General features: G+C 36.0%; 1 protein-coding gene across 2 annotated transcripts; it reads right to left on the reverse strand.

The window, feature by feature from the left end:
• Positions 1-663: 663 nt before the first annotated feature.
• LOC127866064 (isovaleryl-CoA dehydrogenase, mitochondrial-like) lies at positions 664-23,496 on the reverse strand. Of its 2 annotated transcripts, none has more exons than XM_052406401.1 (12): positions 23,325-23,496; positions 20,899-20,988; positions 20,645-20,696; positions 19,843-20,012; positions 17,916-18,009; positions 17,137-17,273; positions 16,171-16,267; positions 10,599-10,692; positions 8,649-8,730; positions 3,443-3,547; positions 2,028-2,100; positions 664-1,083 (listed from the first exon to the last, which is right to left on the reverse strand). In XM_052406401.1, exons 1-12 carry the CDS (start codon positions 23,463-23,465, stop codon positions 950-952), a joined length of 1,269 nt encoding a protein of 422 aa, XP_052262361.1. In that variant the 5' UTR covers positions 23,466-23,496; the 3' UTR covers positions 664-949. The 2 variants fall into 2 exon arrangements, with proteins under 2 accessions (XP_052262361.1, XP_052262362.1); XM_052406402.1 differs by lacking the exon at positions 10,599-10,692 and adding an exon at positions 11,405-11,498.
• Between the last annotated feature and the right edge of the window lie 90 nt (positions 23,497-23,586).

The following is a 23,586-nucleotide window of genomic DNA, read 5'->3' on the forward strand; positions in this document are numbered from 1 at the left end:
ATAGTCAATTAGTTTTAAGTAGCGCTTATATAGTTATCTTATTAAAGCTGTTACCAGATTTAGGCAAAATGGCAGCTGAATACATGTAGCTCCAGTCTATTTCCTGCCACGATTTAGATTTCATGCCTTGTAATTACATAGAATCAAGCGATCACTATAGTCTTACTTAAAAAATATTAATAATTGTAGCAATTGGCCGAAGAACTTTTCTTTAAACTCTTTAAATAAATATAAAAAAAAGCGATACAGTACATAGGTTTAGATTACCAGCACTACTTGGTACTAGGTTACTTCCTATAAATAGTAATTAAACTTACAAATCTATTTGCTACTTTCATATGATATAACAAGAGATGTGTTTGTCAGAAACACAATGCCCCCTATTGCACCGCTTTGAAGCCATATATTTGACCTTGAAGGATGACCTTGACCTTTCACCACTCAAAATGTGCAGCTCCTTGAGATACACATGCATGCCAAATATCAAGTTGCTATCTTCAATATTGCAAAAGTTATTGCAAAACTTTAACCAAGGTTAAAGTTTTGGGACAGAATGACAGAAAGACAGGCCAAAAACAATATACCCCCGATCATTCGATCCAGGGGCATAAAAAATCTAAAGATATTAAATGGCTAGGTCATTAAATATGAAGAAACAAAATGATCATTTGTTTTTTTAATTCTTTGATCAATTCATTCCACAAATTTAACAAAATTTTGCAAAACAGTTCAGTGGCTAGCCACGTTTTACATAACAATCAATACAGTTTCAAATCATACTCAATAGGTACATGCCATAACAAAATCCATTTGCATGCAACACATTTCTTAAAACTATTGCTTTCCCTGATATTTTCCATTTCATAGCCATAAATAAATGCATTTTATCACACTGACTATAAAATGTTGGTCTTACAAAATATGTCCCTTAATCTACTCATATTGTTTATTATTTATAGAAAGCATTAATTGCGCGCGCAATCACTAGTCGGCGCACCTCGCTGGTACCAGCTCCAATCTCGTACAGTTTCGCATCACGTAAGAAGCGTCCAGTCGGGTAGTCATTAATGTAGCCATTTCCACCTGCAATGTTTAATTAATGTTTTACTCTGATAATTTGAATGATGTTACCATACAAGCTGCATCATGGGAAAGTGGGTCTTGTGCCATAAGAGGCCAGCGTAGCTCCAGGGCAGCATGCGCATCAGCACAGTCTGGCCATGAGCTGCTCTGTTCTCTATAAAGGCACACAAGGTTTCATGGTCTCATTATTGGACTGCCCAATTCCTCAGCAGACTGCACGGACTGGTCTGGAGATACACTGACCTCTTACGGCACAAGACCCATTGGGTAGGTCATAGAGGCTCTACAGGAGTCGGTCACCCAGGGGACAAAGCATGTATAACAGCATGAATTCTTGTTTTGAATATAGGTCAAGTACCAACGTGTAATTAACTGCCCACTTAATTAGAATTTAGGCCAATAACATGTCAAGTCCAGACCTTGTAGGCCGGTATATTTCAACTTAGGCCAAGAACAGGTCATGTGATAACCAGACCTTGTGTGCAGTAATGGATTTGAGTCTTTTACTGCTGCAACAGCCGAAATACATGGCAACCTATTAAACAACAAAAAAAACAACTTCTGTTGCCTCTTACTCACAAAACATTGTGTAAAGGGTACATGTGTTTTAACAGTTTTGAAATCACTTAAAACAAATACCAGTTCAATATTATAATACCATATATAAACTGCTCACAGATTCTGATGCGTACTTCGTGTTGTACCAAAGTTGTTGTTTTTTAAGGACATTACTCAAATTCTATTTGGGGATCGAAGCAGAGGTTAATTTACCATACTTGTGCATAATCATGGAAACATTAAATGAGATGTGTCAGTTAAAAACAATTCCATGAAGTAAAAAGCTTCATGTTTGGAAAAAGGGTGTTTAATGCATGTGCACAAAGCATTGATCAAGATTAGCCTATGCAGTTTGCACAGGCTGATCAGCAATATTAGGTTCCTACCAAGGATCTGTATGGCGTCCAGTGCCATTTGTGTGGCCGCCTCTGCTGCGTACAGGATCACACCAGCACAGTCCTGCAATAAAACAGGAATGGGAAGAAATTGAGCTTTGTTCTGGGAAAACTGAGCTTAATACGTAACATGTGCATAAAGTGTTGTCCCCGATAAGCCTTTGCAGTCTGCACAGGCTAATAATGGACGATACTTTCCGATTTACTGGATTTTTGTTGAGAAGAGACCTTAAATGAACAATTTCATTAAGGCAAAAGTGTTAACCTTGATTAGCCTGTGTGGACTGCACAGGCTAATCTGGGATGACAACTTTAGGCACATGCATTAAGCCCTGTTTTCCCAGAACGATGCTCAATGAGACCAGTGGGAACTTACACAACAAGATTATAAGAAGGCCTGACCCTATAACTACAAAAGCCTGACCCAATATCTATGAATAATTTGCACCTAAAATATTCGTTCAGATAACCAGTATTCAACAGATTAAATTCAAATAGTACAAGCATTCTAATAGGTAAATATTCAAAAACGAAAATTTTGCAACATATTTTGTTAAATAAAGTTAACACATAAAAAATCAATGTTCCTCACAGCAATAGCCAAAATTTCATCGCTTGATGTGGTCTGGTAACATAGGTTTAATGCGATACAAAATTCTTGTTTTTATTTTTTGTGCCACAATATGTTCCATGTCATTTTCCCGCCACAATATCCAAACCTTTACAAGCAAATGTGAGACTTGCTTCGGGCAGTGTCGGAAGATGACATATTCATGAGAACTACATTGGGCTTCCGAATCTGCTTTAAGCCAATATCACGTTTGCTCGTAAATGTTAAGATATGGAAGCCAGAAATTGACATGGAATATATATGTACACACACAAAAAAAAACAAGCATTTTGTATTGCATTAAACCTATGTTACCAGACCATATCTTGTGATGAAATTTTGGCTATTGCTATCAGAAACATTGATAATTTCTGTGTTCAATTTAATTTTTTGAAATATTGTACGAAATATTGGTTGAATTTGAGTGTTTGGGTTTTTTAAATTTTTATGTTTTACATTATGAACTTTTGAAGTCTTCTGGCCCGCAAGAAATCACTGATATAATGAAATAATGTACTTGAAGTAAACAATATTAGATACAGGAATTATATAATTCATGGATGTACTGATATTGGACTGAGAATACATTTAAATGAATTTGTCTTTATATGTTTATTAGAACACATCAGTACCCATACACACAAATAAGATTCTACACAATTAATTGCAAGTTTTGTCTGTATTATGAGTATTATTTGACAACACAAAGTAAATACCGTTGACTACTAAATATTACAAAATATTTGGGTCTTTACACCACCCATGTATGGGTATTTTAAATCCCTGAATATCTTACGTTGGGACTGATGTTTCCTCTGTCTAAAGCACGGGCTACATTATACACATAGGACCTGTTGGCATTCAACGTGGTGTACATGTTGGCAAGCTTCGCCTGAATCATCTGCAATAAACGTTAGACATGCATAGTGTGAAGAACACACATAACAGGACAAATTTGTGGGATAAAAGTTAAACTAAAAGAAATATATACAACACAAGAAACCGTCGGAGACAGGTGATACTCCCCAAAGTTTTTTTGGTCACAATATTGCACTATATATTCAGATAAAAGGAAACGTCTTGAGGGGCATGACTTTGGACAAAATAATACGATGGATGGTTTAGCAACTTAAAAATTTCAAAGGGCCATAAATCTCTAAATAAATCATCTAACCAGAACCCACTAATAACATGCGCATCTCCTCAAGGTAGTTAAGCTTCCCATAAAGCTTCATTGAATTCCAGTCAGTAGTTGGGGAGAAATAGCCTGGACAAGAATTGCACTATATATACAGTTTAAAGAAAATTTCAAAGGGTCATAACTTTGTGAAAAATCATCTGACTAGAAACCGCTGATAATATGCACATGTCCTCTTGGTAGTGAAGCTTCCCATAAAGTTTCATTGAATTCCGGTCATTAGTTGCTGAGAAATAGCCCGGACAAGAATTGCACTATATGTACAGTTAATGGAAAATTTCAAAAGGCCATAACTCTATGAAAAATCATCTGACCAGAACCGGCTGATAATATGCACATCTCCTCTTGGTAGTGAAGCTTCTCATAAAGTTTAATTGAATTCTGGTCTTTAATTGCTGATAAATAGCCCGGACAAAAATTGTGCACGGATGGACACACGCACGGACAGACGAAGCGGCAACTATATGCTCCCCCAAAAGTAAATTTTGGGGGAGCATAATAAAGCAAAACAAGAGATGCGTTTTTCAGAAACACAATGCCCCCTAATGCACCACTTTTTTGTTGACCTTTGACCGTGAAGGATGACCTTGACCTTTCACCACTCAAAATATGCAGCTCCATGAGATACACATGCATGCCAAATATTAAGTTGCTATTTACAATATTTCAAAGTTATTGCAAAACTTTACTGTAAGGTTAAAGTTTTGTTGTTGTTTTTTAACATAATCTGATAAAGTTGTATTCATTTGTGATGAAAACTTCTTTATGATTTGTTTTGTGTGTAATTTGATTTGCATAGTCAAATAATCAGTATACATTGTATTTGAAATACAGTACAAAGGTTTAGATTACTAGCACTACTTGGTACTAGGTTTCTTCCTATATATAGTAATTAAACTTTAAAATCTATTTGCTACTTTCATATGATAAAACAAGAGATGTGTTTGTCAGAAACACAATGCCCCCTATTGCACCGCTTTGAAGCCATATATTTGACCTTGAAGGATGATCTTGACCTTTCACCACTCAAAATGTGCAGCTCCTTGTGATACACATGCATGCCAAATATCAAGTTGCTATCTTCAATATTGCAAAAGTTATTGCAAAACTTTACTGTCAGGTTAAAGTTTTGGGACAGAATGACAGACAGAAAGACAGACCAAAAACAATATAACCCCGATCTATTGATCTGGGGGCATAAAAATTCAATATTCTTTACAAGGGTATATTTTTCTGAATTATACTGTAAAACTATTAAATTTTGTGTGGTACGAATTTTCATGGATTTCGTTGGTCCGCTGAACCACGAATTCAAGTACCAACGATTATTTATACATTTTTAATCCGAGATCGGTCATTTCCGAGAACGTGTCTGAACTGATCCTGTTTTCAACCATTTTGAAAGAGACATTGTTTGATTGAGATATGCTTAAAAAAGTTTATACAATATGTTGTTTTCTTCATAAGTGTTTGGGTAATAATCCTTTTTAAATCAAGCATGGTAGTTAAACTGTACATCAATGATTGTTCTCTTTAACGTGACCTCGTCAAATTAACAGTTTGCAGATTTATCACATATGTCAATTAGTGCCAATTAAAGTTAAAAGAGACATAACGGTTTTAACACGTGAGTGCACATTAACCTCAAGTCTTGCTATCAACACAGATTAGCAGATTATGCTTCATTATTACTCTGGTTGTTTTAATAAAAGTTCAATTATTATGATGGTCAGTCTTCCCCGAAAAATTGAAATCCAAGAAATTACTTATCAACGAATAAGTTGTTTTTTATTTGAAATCCACGAAATTACGTGTCAACAAATAAGATGTTTTTAATAAACCACGAAATTTCATACCGACAAATTTCTATACGTTTACAGTAGTTTATTTTATTTTATTTCCATATGTACAAGACAAATAGAAAAGCAATCTATTAATGATTTAAAAAAAAAAAAATTCTATGAGGTTTTTGTTATCAAAATCAATGCTGTCGATTTTGGCCTGCATTTCATTTACTTTTTCATTGATTAATTTTTCTATTTTTTTGTTTGTGTTTTCTTCAAGTTTTTTTATGAGATTTGTCACAGTGTTTGTTATTAGCATTTCAACTTCATCTTTTTTGATCATGCCTTTGAGATCCTCCCTTAAGTTGGAGATGCCTTCAGTCATGGCTTGAAGTTGTATATTTATTGAGTTAAGTTTCTCCATGCTTGAGTTACTATTGTCACTCGTATCTGGCCTATATTTCTTGACTGCAGGCTTTGTCTGTGGTTTTGTTCCCGTGAAGTTTAGTTTTTGCTGGTTTTTCGTTTCGTTGCTCATTGTTAAAATTGTTACAGTACAGTTATCTTCTTGCCTGGGGTATCAAAGTAAATATTTGGCAATAATTGGCAACCACTTATCAATAGCTATAGTCCTTTTTAATCCTTTCTACACATTGATGTCCAGGGATTTGTTCAAGGTGATGTTTTATTGTATCATACAGGTAATCTCTCAGGTGTCACACAAATATTATAATATTCTTCTGTAGAAACTTCTTTAAACTACTAATTTATCCCATAAGTTTTCAAAATTTTCACTTTCTAATAATGTTCACTAGATATTTATACACATGTTGCACTATAAATTACTATTTTTGTTTCACTATAAACATGTATTTTAATGCATTTTGTGGAGAGCAAAATTATCCACACATTCCCTCCAACATATCACAACTCCAACTCAATTAATGATATATTAGCGTCATTAGCCGGATTTTTTTTCGAAAAAATCTCGGCTTATAGATTGATGTTGTCGGGCGGGCGGGCGGGGGTGGCGGCGTGCTCGAAAATGTTAAAGTTCTTATTTCATGGTATAACTTTGGTATGCTTGGACCTAGAGTCTTCAAACTTGACATGAAGGTTGGCCAGGATTAACAGATGACCACTGGTCATTTCAAGGTCATTCATTTGAAGGTCAAGGTCACTGTGACCTTCAATATAAAAAATGTTAAAGTTTTTATAACTTTGGTATGCTTGGACCTAGAGTCTTGAAACTTGACATGAAGGTTGGCCATAACTAGTTAGTAACCACTGGTCATTTCAAGGTCATTCATTTGAAGGTCAAGGTCACTGTGACCTTGAATGTAAAAATGTTAAAGTTCTTATTTCATGGTATAACTTTGGTATGCTTGGACCTAGAGTCTTCAAACTTGACATGAAGGTTGGCCAGGATTAACAGATGACCACTGGTCATTTCAAGGTCATTCATTTGAAGGTGAAGGTCACTGTGACCTTCAATATAAAAATGTTAAAGTTGTTATAACTTTGGTATGCTTGGACCTAGAGTCTTGAAACTTGACATGAAGGTTGGCCAGAACTAGTAAGTAACCACTGGACATTTCAAGGTCATTCATTTGAAGGTCAAGGTCACTGTGACCTTGAATGTAAAAATGTTAAAGTTGTTATAACTTTGGTATGCTTGGACCTAGAGTCTTGAAACTTGACATGAAGGTTGGCCATAACTAGTTAGTAACCACTGGTCATTTCAAGGTCATTCATTTGAAGGTCAAGGTCACTGTGACCTTGAATGTAAAAATGTTAAAGTTCTTATTTCATGGTATAACTTTGGTATGCTTGGACCTAGAGTCTTCAAACTTGACATGAAGGTTGGCCAGGATTAACAGATGACCACTGGTCATTTCAAGGTCATTCATTTGAAGGTGAAGGTCACTGTGACCTTCAATATAAAAATGTTAAAGTTGTTATAACTTTGGTATGCTTGGACCTAGAGTCTTGAAACTTGACATGAAGGTTGGCCAGAACTAGTAAGTAACCACTGGACATTTCAAGGTCATTCATTTGAAGGTCAAGGTCACTGTGACCTTGAATGTAAAAATGTTAAAGTTGTTATAACTTTGGTATGCTTGGACCTAGAGTCTTGAAACTTGACATGAAGGTTGGCCAGAACTAGTAAGTAACCACTGGACATTTCAAGGTCATTCATTTGAAGGTCAAGGTCACTGAGACCTTGAATGTAAAAATGTTAAAGTTCTTATTTCATGTTATAACTTTGGTATGCTTGTACCTAGAGTCTTCAAACTTGAAATAAAGATTGGCCAGTACTAGAAGATGACCACTGGTCATTTCAATGTCATTCATTTGAAGGTCAAGGTCACTGTGACCTTAAATGTTAAAATGTTAAAATTGTTATAACTTTGGTATGCTTGGACATAGAGTCTTCAAACTTGACATGAAGGTTTGCAAGCACACTTAGATGACCACTGGTCATTTCAAGGTCATTCATTCTAAGGTCAAGGTCACTGTGACCTTGAATGTAAAAATGTTAAAGTTCTTATAACTTTGGTAGGTAAAAATGTTAAAGTTCTTATTCCATGTTATAACTTTGGTATGCTTGTACCTAGAGTCTTCAAACTTGACATAAAGGTTGGCCAGTACTAGAAGATCACCACTGCTCATTTCAATGTCATTCATTTGAAGGTCAAGGTCACTGTGACCTTCAATGTTAAAATGTTAAAATTGTTATAAGTTGGTATGCTTGGACCTAGAATCTCAAACTTGAACAATATTTCAGTAATTTAAGTATTGCATTGACAAAAACACGAAAGGTACTTTCCTGTCATTTAAATCAAAAATCCGGCTTCAATGCGGTCATCTCCGACCGCGGAACTCTTGTTATTAAATGTTTTCATTATTGATAACCATTGCTTTCTTTCTAAAAATTCATGTCCAATTTTGCACATTTAATGATCACATGAAACATTTATACTGAAATAAAGTATTTATATTTTAAACCACGGTTTTACCTGAAAATGCCCAATCTTCTCTCCAAAACATTCCCGTTCATGGGCATACTTAAAGGCTACATCACAGCAGGCTTGCATAATACTGTAAAAGAAATTATATGTAATAATAACAAGAGCACCACCTTGCGGGTGCAGACCGCTCATCTATTTTCTTTTTAAAGGTGAAAGGACTCTCAATTTCAATCACAAAGGAGGGAGGGGTGGAGTGAAGAGGGGTGTATAGTGTGGGGGTGTGGACATTTATAACATTATCTTCCAAAAATGCGGAAAAAAAATGCAAAAAAAAAAAAATTGGGGGGGGGGGGGTGGGTGGGGGGGAAGGGGATTCTTGGGTGCGATGGTTGGACGGTATTTCAAAAATAAAATAATAAAAATAAATATTTGTGTTTTTTAACAGTTTCAAAAAAAATAAAATAAAAATTTGGGGGGGGGGGGGGGGTTGGGGTGGGGCGGGGGGGGGGGGGTATAGTGTGAGGGTGTGGTGGTCATTTGTGAGATGATCTTAAAAAAAAAAAAAAAAAAAAAAAAATAGGGGGGGGGGAGGGCACGGGGGATCGTTTGAGTGGAGTCTATTGTGGTATGTCAGGTAATAGTAGTTTTGTCAAAGTATCAATCAAATCTAATCATAAATAAAGAAGTTATGGCAATTTTAGCAAAATTTTATAATTTGACCTTGAGAGTCAAGGTCATTCAAAGGTCAAGGTAAAATTCAACTTGCCAGGTACAGTAACCTCATGATAGCATGAAAGTATTTGAAGTTTGAAAGCAATAGCTTTGATACTTTAGAAGTAAAGTGGATCGAAACACAAAATTTAACCATATATTCAAAGTTACTAAGTCAAAAAAGGGCCATAATTCCGTAAAAATGACAACCAGAGTTATGCAACTTGTCCTTTTACTGTACCCTTATGATAGTTTGCGAGTGTTCCAAGTATGAAAGCAATATCTATGATACTTTAGGGGTAAAGTGGACCAAAACACAAAACTTAAACCAAATTTTCAATTTTCTAAGTATAAAGGGCCCATAATTCCATCCAAATGCCAGTCAGAGTTACATAACTTTGCCTACACAGTCCCCTTATGATAGTTAATAAGTGTTGCAAGTATGAAAGCAATAGTTTTGATACTGTAAGAATAAAGTGGACCTAAACACAAAACTTTACAAAATTTTCAATTTTCTAAGTATAAAAAGGGCACATAATTCTGTCAAAATGCCAGTCAGAGTTACATAACTTTGCGTGCACAGTCCCCTTATAATAGTTAGTAAGTGTTGCAAGTATAAAAGCAATAGCTTTGATACTTAAGGGATAAAAAGGACCTAAACACAAAACTTAACCAAAATTTTCAATTTTCTAAGTATAAAATGGGCACATAATTCTGTCAAAATGCACGCCAGAGTTATCTAACTTTGCCTGCCCAGTCCCTCATGATAGTAAGTAAGTGTACCAAGTTTGAATGCAATAGCATTGATACTTTCTGAGAAAAGTGGACCTAAACGCAAAACTTAACCGGACGCCGACGCCAACGCCGACGCCAAGGTGATGACAATAGCTCATAATTTTTTTTCAAAAAATAGATGAGCTAAAAATGAAAAAAACAACAATCCATTATCGATTAAAACAAAAAAACGGTAGTGATAAGTTGAGTATTCAATTTTTTTTCATTCAATTGGAAAGATAATTGTTAAGACATATTGGGATTTTCAAGAACAACATTAAGATATAGCAACTTGAAACATTCATAGTCATTTGATCGTGTATTCCTTATGCCTTGGGTGCCCTAGCCAAGATTTCCAAGAAAAACTTCCTTTCTGAATATTGAAACAAATCTGTAAAATAAAACTATGATGTTTGAAGAGATGTATTTTTTTACATGATTTTTTTTTGTTCTGATGTGCTAAAAAAGCATGCCAATCTTGCACACCAGTATTGTTGTTCAAGGGAAACTTACCCAAGGGGGCCCGCAGCAAGAATGCACCTCTCAATATCTAGGCCACTCATGAGCACGTAAACACCCCTGTTGATTTGACCCAGCATTTGGGAAGCTAGCAGGGGGAAAATACACACTGAATTACTTCAAGCGGATGGGTAATGACATGATGAATGAGATAAGTTTTCTTGATGCAATGAATGATACTCGTAGGAAAACTGGGCTTAATACATGTACATAGTGTTGTCCCAGATCAGCCTGCGCAGTCCACACAGGCTAATCAGGTAAGATGCTTTCCAACTAAACTGGATGCACATGGAAGGATGCAAATGTTGATGGTAAACTGACACAGGAATTCTTTTAAAGAAGGTGATCCGTACAATAAACTAGATGTAGAGAGGTTCATAGAGAGGGTTTTAAGCTTTGCAGATGGTAACAAAGTATGAGAACATTGCTTTTTTTTTCTAAAACTTTCCATCCCTTAAAATCACCTGACTATGATGTTTCAATTTGCTGATCATCAAAAGTTTTTGAACAACCATATTTTAGTTTGAAAGCAAGAAAAATGACGAATTGCTGGTTTGCTATTATTGGTGTAAAAGTTTTATGACTCAACTTTGAAGTTGATTCATTTACATTTACTTTTTAAACTGTAGCAAGTTTGTTGAATATTATGTGCAGCGTAACCCTTTTTTAACTGCATAAAAAGAATACTTAGTTTATTGAAATGACAAATTATAAACAAAGTGAAAAGTGCAATATGGACCAAGCCATTACAACTATACACATTGTGTACAGCAATGTCCAAGGGTACAATAAATGCTCACCCTAGAGGGCCCACTGCCCCCAATCCCCTCTCTATATCAAGTCCAGACATTAAAACATAGACCCCTCGACCCACACCTCCAAGAACCTGGCCCTCTGCAAAGACAAGTACAGAATTCTAGGGCCCATATTCAACAAACCATTCTTAGAATTAAGAATAAAGAATGTACTTAGACTCAACAAGAGCTGTCACCATAGAATGACATATGCCCCCTATAAACGCTTTGATAGAAGTTATGAGCATTTTTCGAAACCTATATACTAAATCCTTGAAATGCACTAGATGACCCGGTGACCTAGTTTTTGACCCGGCATGACCCATATTTGAACTTGACCTAGATATTGTCTAGATACAACTTCTGACCAAGTTGTGTAAAGATCGGTTAAAAACTATTTGAATTAGAGAGCGGACACGAAAAGTGTGACAGACAGACTGACAGACTGACGGACAGTGCGAAAACTATATACCCCCTTTTCTTCGAAAGGGGCATAATAAAAATGGTTCTTTGTTTAAATATATACACGATTCTAATGGTAATTAAAATCCTGTATATATTTAAAGATTTTTCAAGTACTGTTTCCTTTGTTTACAACTGATAAATATTGATGGAATTTATATGGTGTTATTTTTATTTCTATTGACATTTATCTGCACAAAAATGTTCGGCACAATATATGAAATAGAAAACCTCACTTCAGGTCCAATGGCAGAATAGTGGCCAGCCAGGAAGCCCCAAATAATAGTATATGGACCGAAGACGAAGGTCCATATACTATTTGGGGCTGCTGGCTGGTCACTATTCTGTCATAGGGCCCTCAGTGAGGTTTTCTTTTTCTTAATTATGTTATTAACAAAATGTTCAGCATGACGAATGATGTACATAAAGGTGGTTCATGCCAAGTTTCATCCAAAATAATTCAAGAACATTCTTAGACTTAAGTCTAAACATTGTTTGGTGAATATGAGCCTTGGTCAGTTTGTAATATAAAGAAGCTTATTTTGCTAGCCTTAGAACAACGAAAGTGAGAGCTTTTGATGTTTGAGTTAAGTAAGACAAATGTATCTATATTGAACACTAACCCAAAGATTATATTAATTCCATGATTTCCATCATTTCCTACCATTATTTTTTATATAACTGAAGAAAAACATGTCAATGGTTTGAAATAACAAGCAAATTCGTTGAATTGATATCCCCCCGCCAATATGCTTCTGGACACAAAAGTGTTATATTTGACACTCAAAAAAGCATTTTTTAAGATACAAAGGGCCATAACTCCGTTATTAACAGATGGTGTACAATGCCATTTGGCGTGCATCATTCTCTCATTCATATATATATACTCATACCAAGTTTCAATGAAATCGGCCAAAGCACTTCCAAGATATGGCTCCGGACACACAAAAAAGCATTTTTTTCAAGATAAAAAGAGCCATAACTCTGTTATTAACTGATGGTGTACAATGCCATTTGATGTGCATCATCCCCTTATCCATATATATACTCATATTAAGTTTAAATGAAATCCGCCAAAGCACTTCCAAGATATGGCTCCGGACGGACGGAAAGACGGACGGAAGGATGGACGGACGGAAGGACGGACAACGCCAAAACAATATCCCTCCGCCTATGGCGGGGGATAATAAAATGATGTCATTTGCAGCAAATTGAAACATGGAGTCAAGGCTATCTTTAAAGCTTGCATCACTGCACTGCCATGACTGCAACTAACACCCTCTCTATATGTTGGAAAGACATCAATAAATAGACTCAAAAGGTCATACCACCTAGAATCAGTAACTCAGAATGAATAATGATAATACTGTGAAACCATTATTAATCGTCAGGCATTAATTTTCATAAATTTCGTCAGTCGACCGATCGGCGAATTTAAGATCCTAACGAACAATCATGCTCTATGTTTGAACAAAAACAAACACTAAGTTGAAAAATATTTTAAAACTTTACCGTAGACATGAGGCATTAAATTCCAACATAATCCAAGCACACATTCACTGCTGTTTCGTTATCAAGATTAATCCGGTTTTGACACAAAGGGACGTAGATTACACAAGGTACTTAACTGACACGTTACACTTCTTTAAAACGCGTGTGCTGTACAGCTGTATCGAATGCGTTGACTTCGTTTATGTAGAATGGTAATGAATTAGCGCTAATTGTTTATAACTTTATTACCCATTAGGTGCATTGTGTTTTTCAGGGGTGTTGCATATTACCCATCACGCAGCGAATGCCGATGAAAGACAATAAACCAAATGAAAAGATGACGATGTGTGATCAACATGCGTATTTATCACACATTAATAAAGAATATTTTAATTGCTGTTTGTTGTTTGATTGTTTGCTTTTAACCACACTTATTACTATTTTAAATGTATCAATTTATTTATTTTTAAATTATTGACATTATTGATTTATATACCGGTAGTTTACTTTTTAAGAACAAACACACACCTAGAGTTTATAATTTTAATGTTGATATCAGGATAAAAAAAGCATTTTATTTGAAAAAAAAACACTTAACAAACTGGAACCTCTTTCGTGTAACACAACAGTTTTATAACGGTATTGACAGCATTTCTATAAAAATCATACCAACTAGAATTACGATTGTTATCAGTATGGCAATTATAATAATAGAATAAGACTAATGGGCAATTGGCTTCGTTGTTACAAACACTCGTTAACGGTTATTCGATCCCACTTGTCCGCTAATCATTACAATGGACGTGTGAATGGCATACATTAAGAGGGTCCATTACTGTCCCTTGATAACAAAAGACTAGTTAATTGGCATGTGACAAACAGGCCGCACCTCCTGCAGTGATTCTCAAGTGTGTTCCCACATTCGTACCACGATTTTTCGCAACTGCGATTGATCGCGAATATGTATTACACACAAATCGGATATTGACTGACGCATTTTTTTAAAATTCAAAATCAGAAATCGGTGAATTTAAGTGCTGACGAAATCGTCATTTTTATAAAAATGACGAAATTTTGTGCTGTCGAAAATAAATGGTTTCACAGTAATACAAATTATTTATGAATTATGTTAATTTAAATATATTTGAGGTCAATTCACCATGTTTTTTAATTAGAAACAATGCAATAAACCAACCATTCTACCTGTCCAGAATAAAAACTAGAGCTTTGTCACAGACGTGACGAATACCACCAAATGCCGCATTGACACATAATATTTTGCATGTCGTCTTCACGAAAAACAGTGGACACCATGCTCAATTTTTAAAACGCACTAAGTGACCCCTTGACCTAGTTTTTGACCTAGAAAGGCCCATGTTCTAACTTGGCCTTAAGATCATCTACATAAAACTTCTGACCAAGTTTGGTGAAGATCGGATGTAAACTACTTGAATTAGAGAGCGGACACCATGCTGAATGTTAAAAAACGCACTTAGTGACCCCGTGACCTAGTTTTAGGCCCGGAATGGCCCATGTTCAAACTTGTCCTAGAGATCATTTAGATAAAACTTGTGACCAAGTTTGGTGAGGATTGGATGAAAACTACTTGAATTAGAGAGCAGACAACATGGTGAGGTTTAAAATGCACTAAGATACCCCGTGACCTAGTTTTTGACCCGGCATGAGCCATATTCAAACTTGACCTAGACATCTTCTAGACACAACTTCTGACCAAGTTTGGTGAAAATTGGATGAAAAATACTTGAATTAGAGAGCGGACAACATTGTGATGTTTAAAACGCACTAAGTGATCCCGTGACCTTGTTTTTGACCCGGCATGACCCATATTCAAACATGCCCTAGACATTATCAAGATACAACTTCTGACCAATTTTGGTGAAGATTGGATAAAAACTACTTGAATTAGAGAGCGGACAACATGGTGAGGTTTAAAACACAATAAGTGACCCCGTGACCTAGTTTTTGACCCGGCATGGCCCATGTTCGAACTTGACCTACACATCATCTAGTTACAACTTCTGACCAAGTGTGGTGAAGATCGGATTTAAACTACTTGAAAATAAAAGCGGACACCATGCTCAATGTGTAAAATGTACTAAGTGACCCTGTGACCTTGTTTTTGAACTGGCATGGCCCATGTTCGAACTTGGCCTTCAGATCATCTAGATAAAACTTCTGACCAAGTTTGGTGAAGATCGGATGAAAACTACTTGAATAAGAGTGAGGACACCATGCTGAATGTTAAAAAACGCATTAAGTGACCTCGTGACATAGCTTTTGACCCGGCAAGGCCGATGTTCGAACTTGGCCTTAAGATCATTTAGAAACAACTTCTGACCAAGTTTGGTGAAGATCGGATGAAAACTACTTGAATAAGAGAGCGGACAACATGCTGAATATTTAAAACGCACAAAGTGACCCCGTGACCTAGTTTTTGGTCCGGCAAGGCCCATGCTCGTACTTGGCCAAGACATCATGTAGATACAACTTCTGCTCAAGTTTGGTGAAGATCGGATGAAACCTATTTGAATTAGACAGCGGACACTTAATACGGACCGACCGACAGACCAACCTACCGACCGACAAGTTCACTCCTATATACCCCCCTAAACTTCGTTTGTGGGGGTATAATTATCAATGCGGAAACTGTTTTAAAGCAAAATTTATAAGTTGCCAACGAGGATACATGGCCAGGTTGGCCAAAAAAGTATGGAGAGTTGATGTTCAGTACCATAAAATGATAAAATAAATAATTTTTATTTTTAAAAAAGCTGGCTCAAAATGTTAGGGTAGTGTACCGGGTATGTGGCAGTCCTGGAAGATGAGTTCACACGTGTTGGAGCCCCTCATTCCCAGCTTGTCCAGCTTGGGGCCCGTACTGAACCCCTTCATACCCTGCAGCAACAAGTACATGTAGCAACCAATCAACTTCCAGAGACACAGATATGGTGCTTATGGGTAAATCAGACATGCACATTTTAAGAACATGCACAGAAAATATAATTTGTGCGTACAATTTAAAATCAAAATTATTATTCAGCCTTCATGGAATCAATATTCGCACACTTTTTCCATTTACGTCATCACATCAAACTGAAGTGATTGACATACATGAGAGGACTAAAGTTCTTACTGGGCTTCATATGTGAATTTGCAATGGATTGGTTCAGTATTAAGCAATAAATGTCTACATATATTCCAAATTGTTGCTTTTTGTTAATTTTACATCTTGCTTTTCAATATATTTAGCAAATAATACTCAGAGCCTGATCTTTCAATTAACGGAACAAATTCATTTGAATCTCAATGAAAATAAAATTAAAATTCCTTGTTTATCTTATTAAATGAAACCACGCTACTAACATTGTGCCAAAATGGGTTTCATGCCGTATAATCCCACAGTCCAACAGGGCCTTCGCGGTCCTGCATATAGTCTAGCAAGGTTTCATGGTCTCATTTGAGGAATGGGTACCTCTACACCGGACTTCGTGGATGTACAGGCTGGGTTGGAGGTATGCTTGCCACATATATGGAAACATTTTATTATGACGCTACTCAAATGATAACATATAATTACTTCTTAGCAATCTTTAGCAAATGTTGCAGCCTTAAATAGGTTGACTTCTTCAGCAAGTTATAATTCAGCAATAAAGGACAGACCGAATGACGGATGGAGGGTATGACGGACAGACTATCCCAATTCTATATCCCTCTGCCTTTAGTGGGGGATTACAAAGTACTTTCATAAAAGAATGTAAACCCACCTTTTCTACAAGGAAGGCTGTAATGCCATGCTGTGGCTTCTCTGTTTTGAAGTCTGTTTTTGCATACACCACCAGGACATCTGCGTCGGGTCCATTAGTTATCCAAAACTTGTTGCCATTCAGGATATAGTGGTCACCTTTAAGGGGTACAGCAAAGTTAAAAGAGCGTGTCATACAATGCTGGACATAATGGGGCTAAAGAGATCATGAAAACCTTGTGTGACTTCATAGCCGAAACAGTAGCTGCTGATCAGTCTTCGCAAAAACACATGCTTGCCTGGAGCTAACCTGGCCGAATATGGAATAAGACTTATTTTCGCATGACCTGGCTCCAATGTACAATGTGTTTGTTCATGAATAAAGTAAATTTGATATAGCTAACAAAAGTTTTATCTAAAACAATTTATATCTACCTATAATGTATATTGCAAAAAAGTTCATTATCATAATTTCTGCACCAATAAAATCAGCTACATGTAAATGTATGGGAAGTTTTAAGTCTAGAATAGAAGCCAGTGAGCATTAAACTGATGTTACTGTACCTGGAGATCATACAGCAAAAATACATCAATTACAGTAATAATAATCTAAGCCTTATTTTTTATTTTTTTGTTTTAGTAAAACAGATGGAAGTACTTGTAGTTTTAACATCACTATTTTTCTTTGAAACCTTCATACACCGTTAACAGTGTTCAATTTAATCACATTGACAATATCGAAAACAAGTATACCGCGGTAGTAATTAGTAATTTCAATTATAATCATAAAAGAAGGCTCACCCTGTTTATCTGCTCGCAGTTTCATGGAAACGACATCTGAGCCAGCATTGTGTTCACTCATGGCCAGAGCTCCAACCTTTCTGCCAGCAATTAACTAGACACAGAAAACTGATAGAGTAGCTATCCTATAACAATTTTCGATATTTTAAGGACAAAAAGGAAGTCAGGTAGCCTAGTTCTGTAACAATACTTTGTTTCAGCACATAAACAAATATCACAAAATGCATATGCATCAGTTATAACAAGCAAATTTGTTGAAATTATATCCCGGCCAAATAAATTTTGATTACAGATGATTGCAGAACTAAAAGTAACAAAAATATCAGTGAAACTGATGGATGCTCCCCAATGATGCGCTTTGTCAGTTTATATGTTAATAAACACCTAAAAAATCTATTATTAGCCTCGATGACCTTGACCTTTACCCCAGTGATCTTAAACCTCATCAAAAGGTAGAGGTCTATGCTAGGTACATACATGCCAAATATGTAAGTTATCGGTTCAATATTGAAGGCGCTATGAGAAACTGTAACAAAATAGTGACAGAAAAATCTATTTTAAGCCTCAGTGACCTTGACCTTAACCCCAGTGACCTCAAACCTCATCAAAAGGTAGAGGTCCTTGAAAGGTACCTACATGCAAAATATGTAAGAGATTGGAAAAAGATTGAAGGCGCTATGAGAAACTGTAACAAAATTGTGATGTAAAAATCAATTATTAGCTTCAGTGACCTTGCCCTTGACCCCAGTGACCTCAAAGTCCCTGCATTGCCAAATATGTAAGAGATCGGTAAAATATTGAAGGCGCTATGAGAAACTGTAGCAAAAGTGTGACGGAAGGAAGGAAGTAAGGAAGGAACTTCAAACTGGCAACTATATGCTCCCCGAACAATTTTGGGGAGCATAAAAAAACAACAGAGTGCAATTACTATCATTTAAGAAAGTTTTGGGTTGTGTATCTTATGCCTGGCATTGATATTTATACGGTACCCATATTGCCCTTATTCAAAAGTTGTATCATACTAAAACAACAATGGCTATAACTCTTATTTAAAAAAGTGTAAGGTTATGGTTTTTGTGCATGGCACTGCTCCTAATTGATAACTATACACCCATGCAGTTTCAAGTTGAAATCCTGTACAATTTCAAATTTATATTACTGAAAAGTTTCTTAAAGACATACAGACAGCAGACGGATAAACTGACTGCAAAAACAACATATACAACTGTATATTCTTCAGCCTTTGGTCTGGGAATAACAAATAATTGCATTACATATAATTAACAAGACTATTGCCAAGCAATATAGTCCCCTTACCGGCTCCACCATTGTCAGAAATTCCACCATTGTCAGATTATTTTTTTTATTTGTTGCCATAGCAACCAGAATTTTTGACATGGGAACAAAATGAAATGATGTGCAGAATGTCCATATTGCCATCTATCCATGTTTCAAGTTTCATGAAAAAATATTAAGAACTTTTAAAGTTATCGCAGGATCCAGAAAACCACCATTTTCAGCAATATTTCTAGTCTATTTGTTGCCATAGCAACCAGAATTTTTGATGTAGGAACAAAATGAAATGACGTGCATAATGTCCATATTGCCATCTATCCATGTTTTAAGTTTCATGAAAAAATATTAAGAACTTTTAAAGTTATCGCAGCATCCAGAAAAGTGTGACTGACAGACAGACAGACAGACAGACAGACAGACAGACAGACAGACAGACAGACAGACAGACAGACAGAGTGCAAACCATAAGTCCCCTCCGGTGAAACTGGTAGGGCAGGGGACAAAAATATAGTTTATGTAAAAGAGAGACAATGCAATGAAAACATCTTTGAAGGTGAAAAAGATAAGGGGTAGGATACAGCTGTCCCTTGGACTGCTATGTTTACACACAGCTTCAATACATTGCACCTACATCTGGCAGATACTTTTGCTTCTGTTCACTGTTGCCGTTGCGGACAATCTGGTTGAGACAGAGATTGGAGTGTGCGCCGTAACTAAGGGCGATGCTCCCGGAGGCACGCGACAGCTCCTCCATCACCAGTGTGTGCTCCATGTAACCCATCTCAGACCCACCATATTGGGCTAAAATATATAGTATGGCTTACTTTGCCGTTTTCCCCCAATAAACCAATGGCTATCAATCAGCAAATTTGCCAAAAGAAATGTAAATTTTGCTATACCCCGGTAATTATTTTTTGATAAAATCCAATAAAATGTCAAAAAGTAAAATTTATTTTGATGTAATATGGTAAATTTAGCAAAAGAAATGTCCATGGGGAACCCTGATAAACATGCAATTTTGACAAACGATACCAAAAAAGATGAACTTTGGACAGTTCAAAATGTACCAGGCATAAAACTGTACCAACAGACAAAGTGTAAGTAATTTAACAAAGAGTGAATCACTAAGCATTTATACTCAAATTGAAGTGATTAAAATGTCTAAACATTATAATTATATTGTTGTTATTGGTTTTAGATTTAAACAATAATTGTTAATCTTTCATTCACATGCTTTTTGTAACAGTATTTAAAAAGTACAGCAAACTTTTCTTCAATCCAAATGATGTTTACATAAAATATTTGTAAAACCAACATTGCGCACAAAAAAAGAAAGTGTTTAAAAACCTGTCAATTAGCAACATATACCTGTAAATCACTGCGGCACACAAAACATTATGAAGTTTACAAAAATTTTACGCATTTTAACAAACCTGGTGCTGTTATTCCATGCAATCCCATATCACCGCATTTTTTCCAGAAATCCTGTAGCAAAATTTAAAAATCATTTACCGGTAGTGCTTTCATAAATTTACATTAAGTTTTGGTAACATTTAACATCTTAAATTAACAATCTTTGATTAGCTGTTAAAAATATTGAGTTAGTTTTACAAATTTCCCATAGGATAGTTTGAGAAATCAAAATATAAAATTTTAAGTTTCTATACATATAACACATGATAAGTACCCTCATTCCAGGGAAGGAGTTGGTTTTGTCAATCTCATCAGCACGGGGAGCCAATTCCTTTTGGGCAAACTGGAATACTGTTTCACGCAGCTAAAATAAATTAATATTTATAAAATTGTTTAATCACAGTCAACGATACATGTAATGAGATAAATACATTAATAAGATCTCTGTAGATACATTTGATCTGGTGTCTGATAGTACAACTGTAATAATATTTGTGCTTAACTAAATTACTTGAATTATCTAGACCAATTATTGTATGACATTGACTAATGCATATGGCCTTTTCAGTATCATGGCAAATGTGAACATAATTGATATATTACCAGTAATTAAGTGATCAACTAACGTTTTTTTATCTTTCTTGACAATGACAATATGTGCCAGAAACCTTATATACAAACTTTACCGGTATTTACATGTACAAAATGAACCATCACAGACACTTGAAATAGTTGAAGAAATTGCCAGATGTTGGGCATGATACTATGACTTTTGATACAGTACACTACATGCTTTCCACAGGATGTTTTCAGACGTCCCAGGGCAATAAGGGGTGGGTTAGGAAGGGCAGCCCCGTCCAAGTGTTATTTTTTACAATGTACTTTTTTTTAAACATTATTTGATGCGTTATGACTTTTCGAGTAAAAAACCCAGCTATTAAGTTATTGATAACAACATTTTTTTATTGTTTTAACCCTTTCACGCATATATATCCATACACCTGACTCAATTGATCCCCCAATACATCCGTATCAACCAATTACTGCATACCAGTTCTTACTTTTTTAAGTCGCTATTAATTACCTGATAATCCTGTTAATTCCATTTTTTAAAGCAAATTCTGGTGAATATTGAGGAAAACAAGTGTTAAAAAATTCATTTACACATATGTTTAGATGTAAATGTAATAGTGACAACTTGACGACACTTATATATCAATTTTAAAGTATTTGTAAGCAACAAATAAAATCCACCAATATCCCAATCTGAAGACTTCACAAAGTGAATTTTGCCAATATCAGGTTTTTATGCGCTCTTTTTTCCCAATTGGGCTGGTACTGGTACTTTTCCCAGTTGGGACAAAAAATCGCTGTTATGTACACCATATCCAGACATTTAGTGCCTTATTTTGTCTTAGAAGCTTATCATTGGAGGTTTGAAAAAGAAACAAGGCCCCAGAAAGCTCACATGGCAATGTATTCTAATGGATGTTTTGAGCCCTGCCACTGGGCAAAAAGCACACTTTCTGCCTAGGGCTATGCTACAAATAAATTAGCCTAATTACTTTTATATGTAGAACAACAGCAGGAAACATTGACGGTTTGCTTACAGCTCTGGCCTTAAGTTAAACAGAATGTCAGGAAAGCCCCTGGGATACCAAATTTGAGGCCTTTGCAAAATATGTGCAGTTAGGTTGTTCCATTACGTTAAACAACGACAGAAGAAACAGTTCTTGTAAGAAATAGGCTATATATGTTGATATATGCCAGTATTTCAGAGAATGGATGGCTCAAGAGTTTATGCTTCTGTAGTAAAAGTAAGGTCACTTCCAACAGCCTTGCTGTTGGGCTAGCTCTTTAGCGACATGGTTAAAGTGTCTGACTACCACTCTTGAGGTCGTGGGTTCAATCCCCGGCCTGAGCTCAGTATTTTCACAATAATGGCGACGAGGTAAAAAGGTACTGTGAATGCGGGAGTCGGTCTGAGCTGTTTAATGGTTTCTGGTAGGGTCATGCGGTAGCAAGACATGCTGTAGCGGGCATGTCTTGGCCTTGAAACATTAAAAGGGGGAGGAGTGTAGTAAAAGTAAGGTCACTTCCAACAGCCTTGCTGTTGGGCTAGCTCTTTAGCGACGTGGTTAGTGTCTGACTACCACTCTGGAGGTCGTGGGTTCAATCCCCGGCCTGAGCTCAGTATTTTCACAATACTTCGCATTTTCAATTTGTTTAGAGTGGACGTTGTGTACTTTGCAGTTCTTATGTGTACCATTTCAATTTTCTGTAGCAAAATTTGTATTTATCTATCTATCTCTGTATGCTGCCAACCGCTCTTTCAAGTATTATAGGCAGGGAAAAGGTGCTCCTCAGGAACATTAGTGAGTGTGAAAGGTAAAAAGGACCCAACAAAGGATATTGTTGGGTAGTGAGACTAAAAGCTTGAAATCTCCAGGATTTATTGTTGAACAGTGATCAATCAAAGTGGCTTAAGTGAACTTATTTTTTATCCTGTCCTTACATGACACATTGTTCGTCTGCATACGTCAAAACTATAGAATATCTGGTCTTGATCAAAACAAATGTGTTTCAGGTGTCCGAAAAATAGTTACAATTCAGATTTATATACATGTCATCAATGTAACATGTTCCGTGTCGGATGTTCTATTATAACTGTACTAAAACCAAAACAAATTGTCTGCATACCTGTTTTTGCTCATCTGAAAGACCGTATAGGTTGTCATCAATTGGGAAATGCGAGGCCGATCTTGTCTGGTTCTGTACGGAACATTTAACAAATGAAACACTTTGTTTTGTAAACAAGGTTATTCTCCTAAGAGCTGCCATTTTGGCTCAACACGATGCCCTACATTTTGATATGTAAGGTTACAATACACCTGATGGATTTTTCGAAGGCCTTTGACAAAGTCGACCATCACAAGCTAATGCAAAAGTTAAATCACATGGG

Source organism: Dreissena polymorpha, chromosome 2 (assembly GCF_020536995.1).
Source record: "Dreissena polymorpha isolate Duluth1 chromosome 2, UMN_Dpol_1.0, whole genome shotgun sequence".
Classification (NCBI taxonomy): domain Eukaryota; kingdom Metazoa; phylum Mollusca; class Bivalvia; order Myida; family Dreissenidae; genus Dreissena; species Dreissena polymorpha.

Bases quoted from the DNA above. Each gene is read 5' to 3' on its own strand.
- LOC127866064 (XM_052406401.1), bottom strand. From the start codon at position 23,465: ATGGCAGCTCTTAGGAGAATAACCTTGTTTACAAAACAAAGTGTTTCA. The intron at 17,274-17,915 runs GTGAGCCTTCTT...TACCCCTTAAAG, and splicing joins ACTGCGAGCAGATAAACAGG to GTGACCACTATATCCTGAAT. The intron at 1,084-2,027 runs GTAGGAACCTAA...TAAACATTGCAG, and splicing joins GGACGCCATACAGATCCTTG to GTGGAAATGGCTACATTAAT.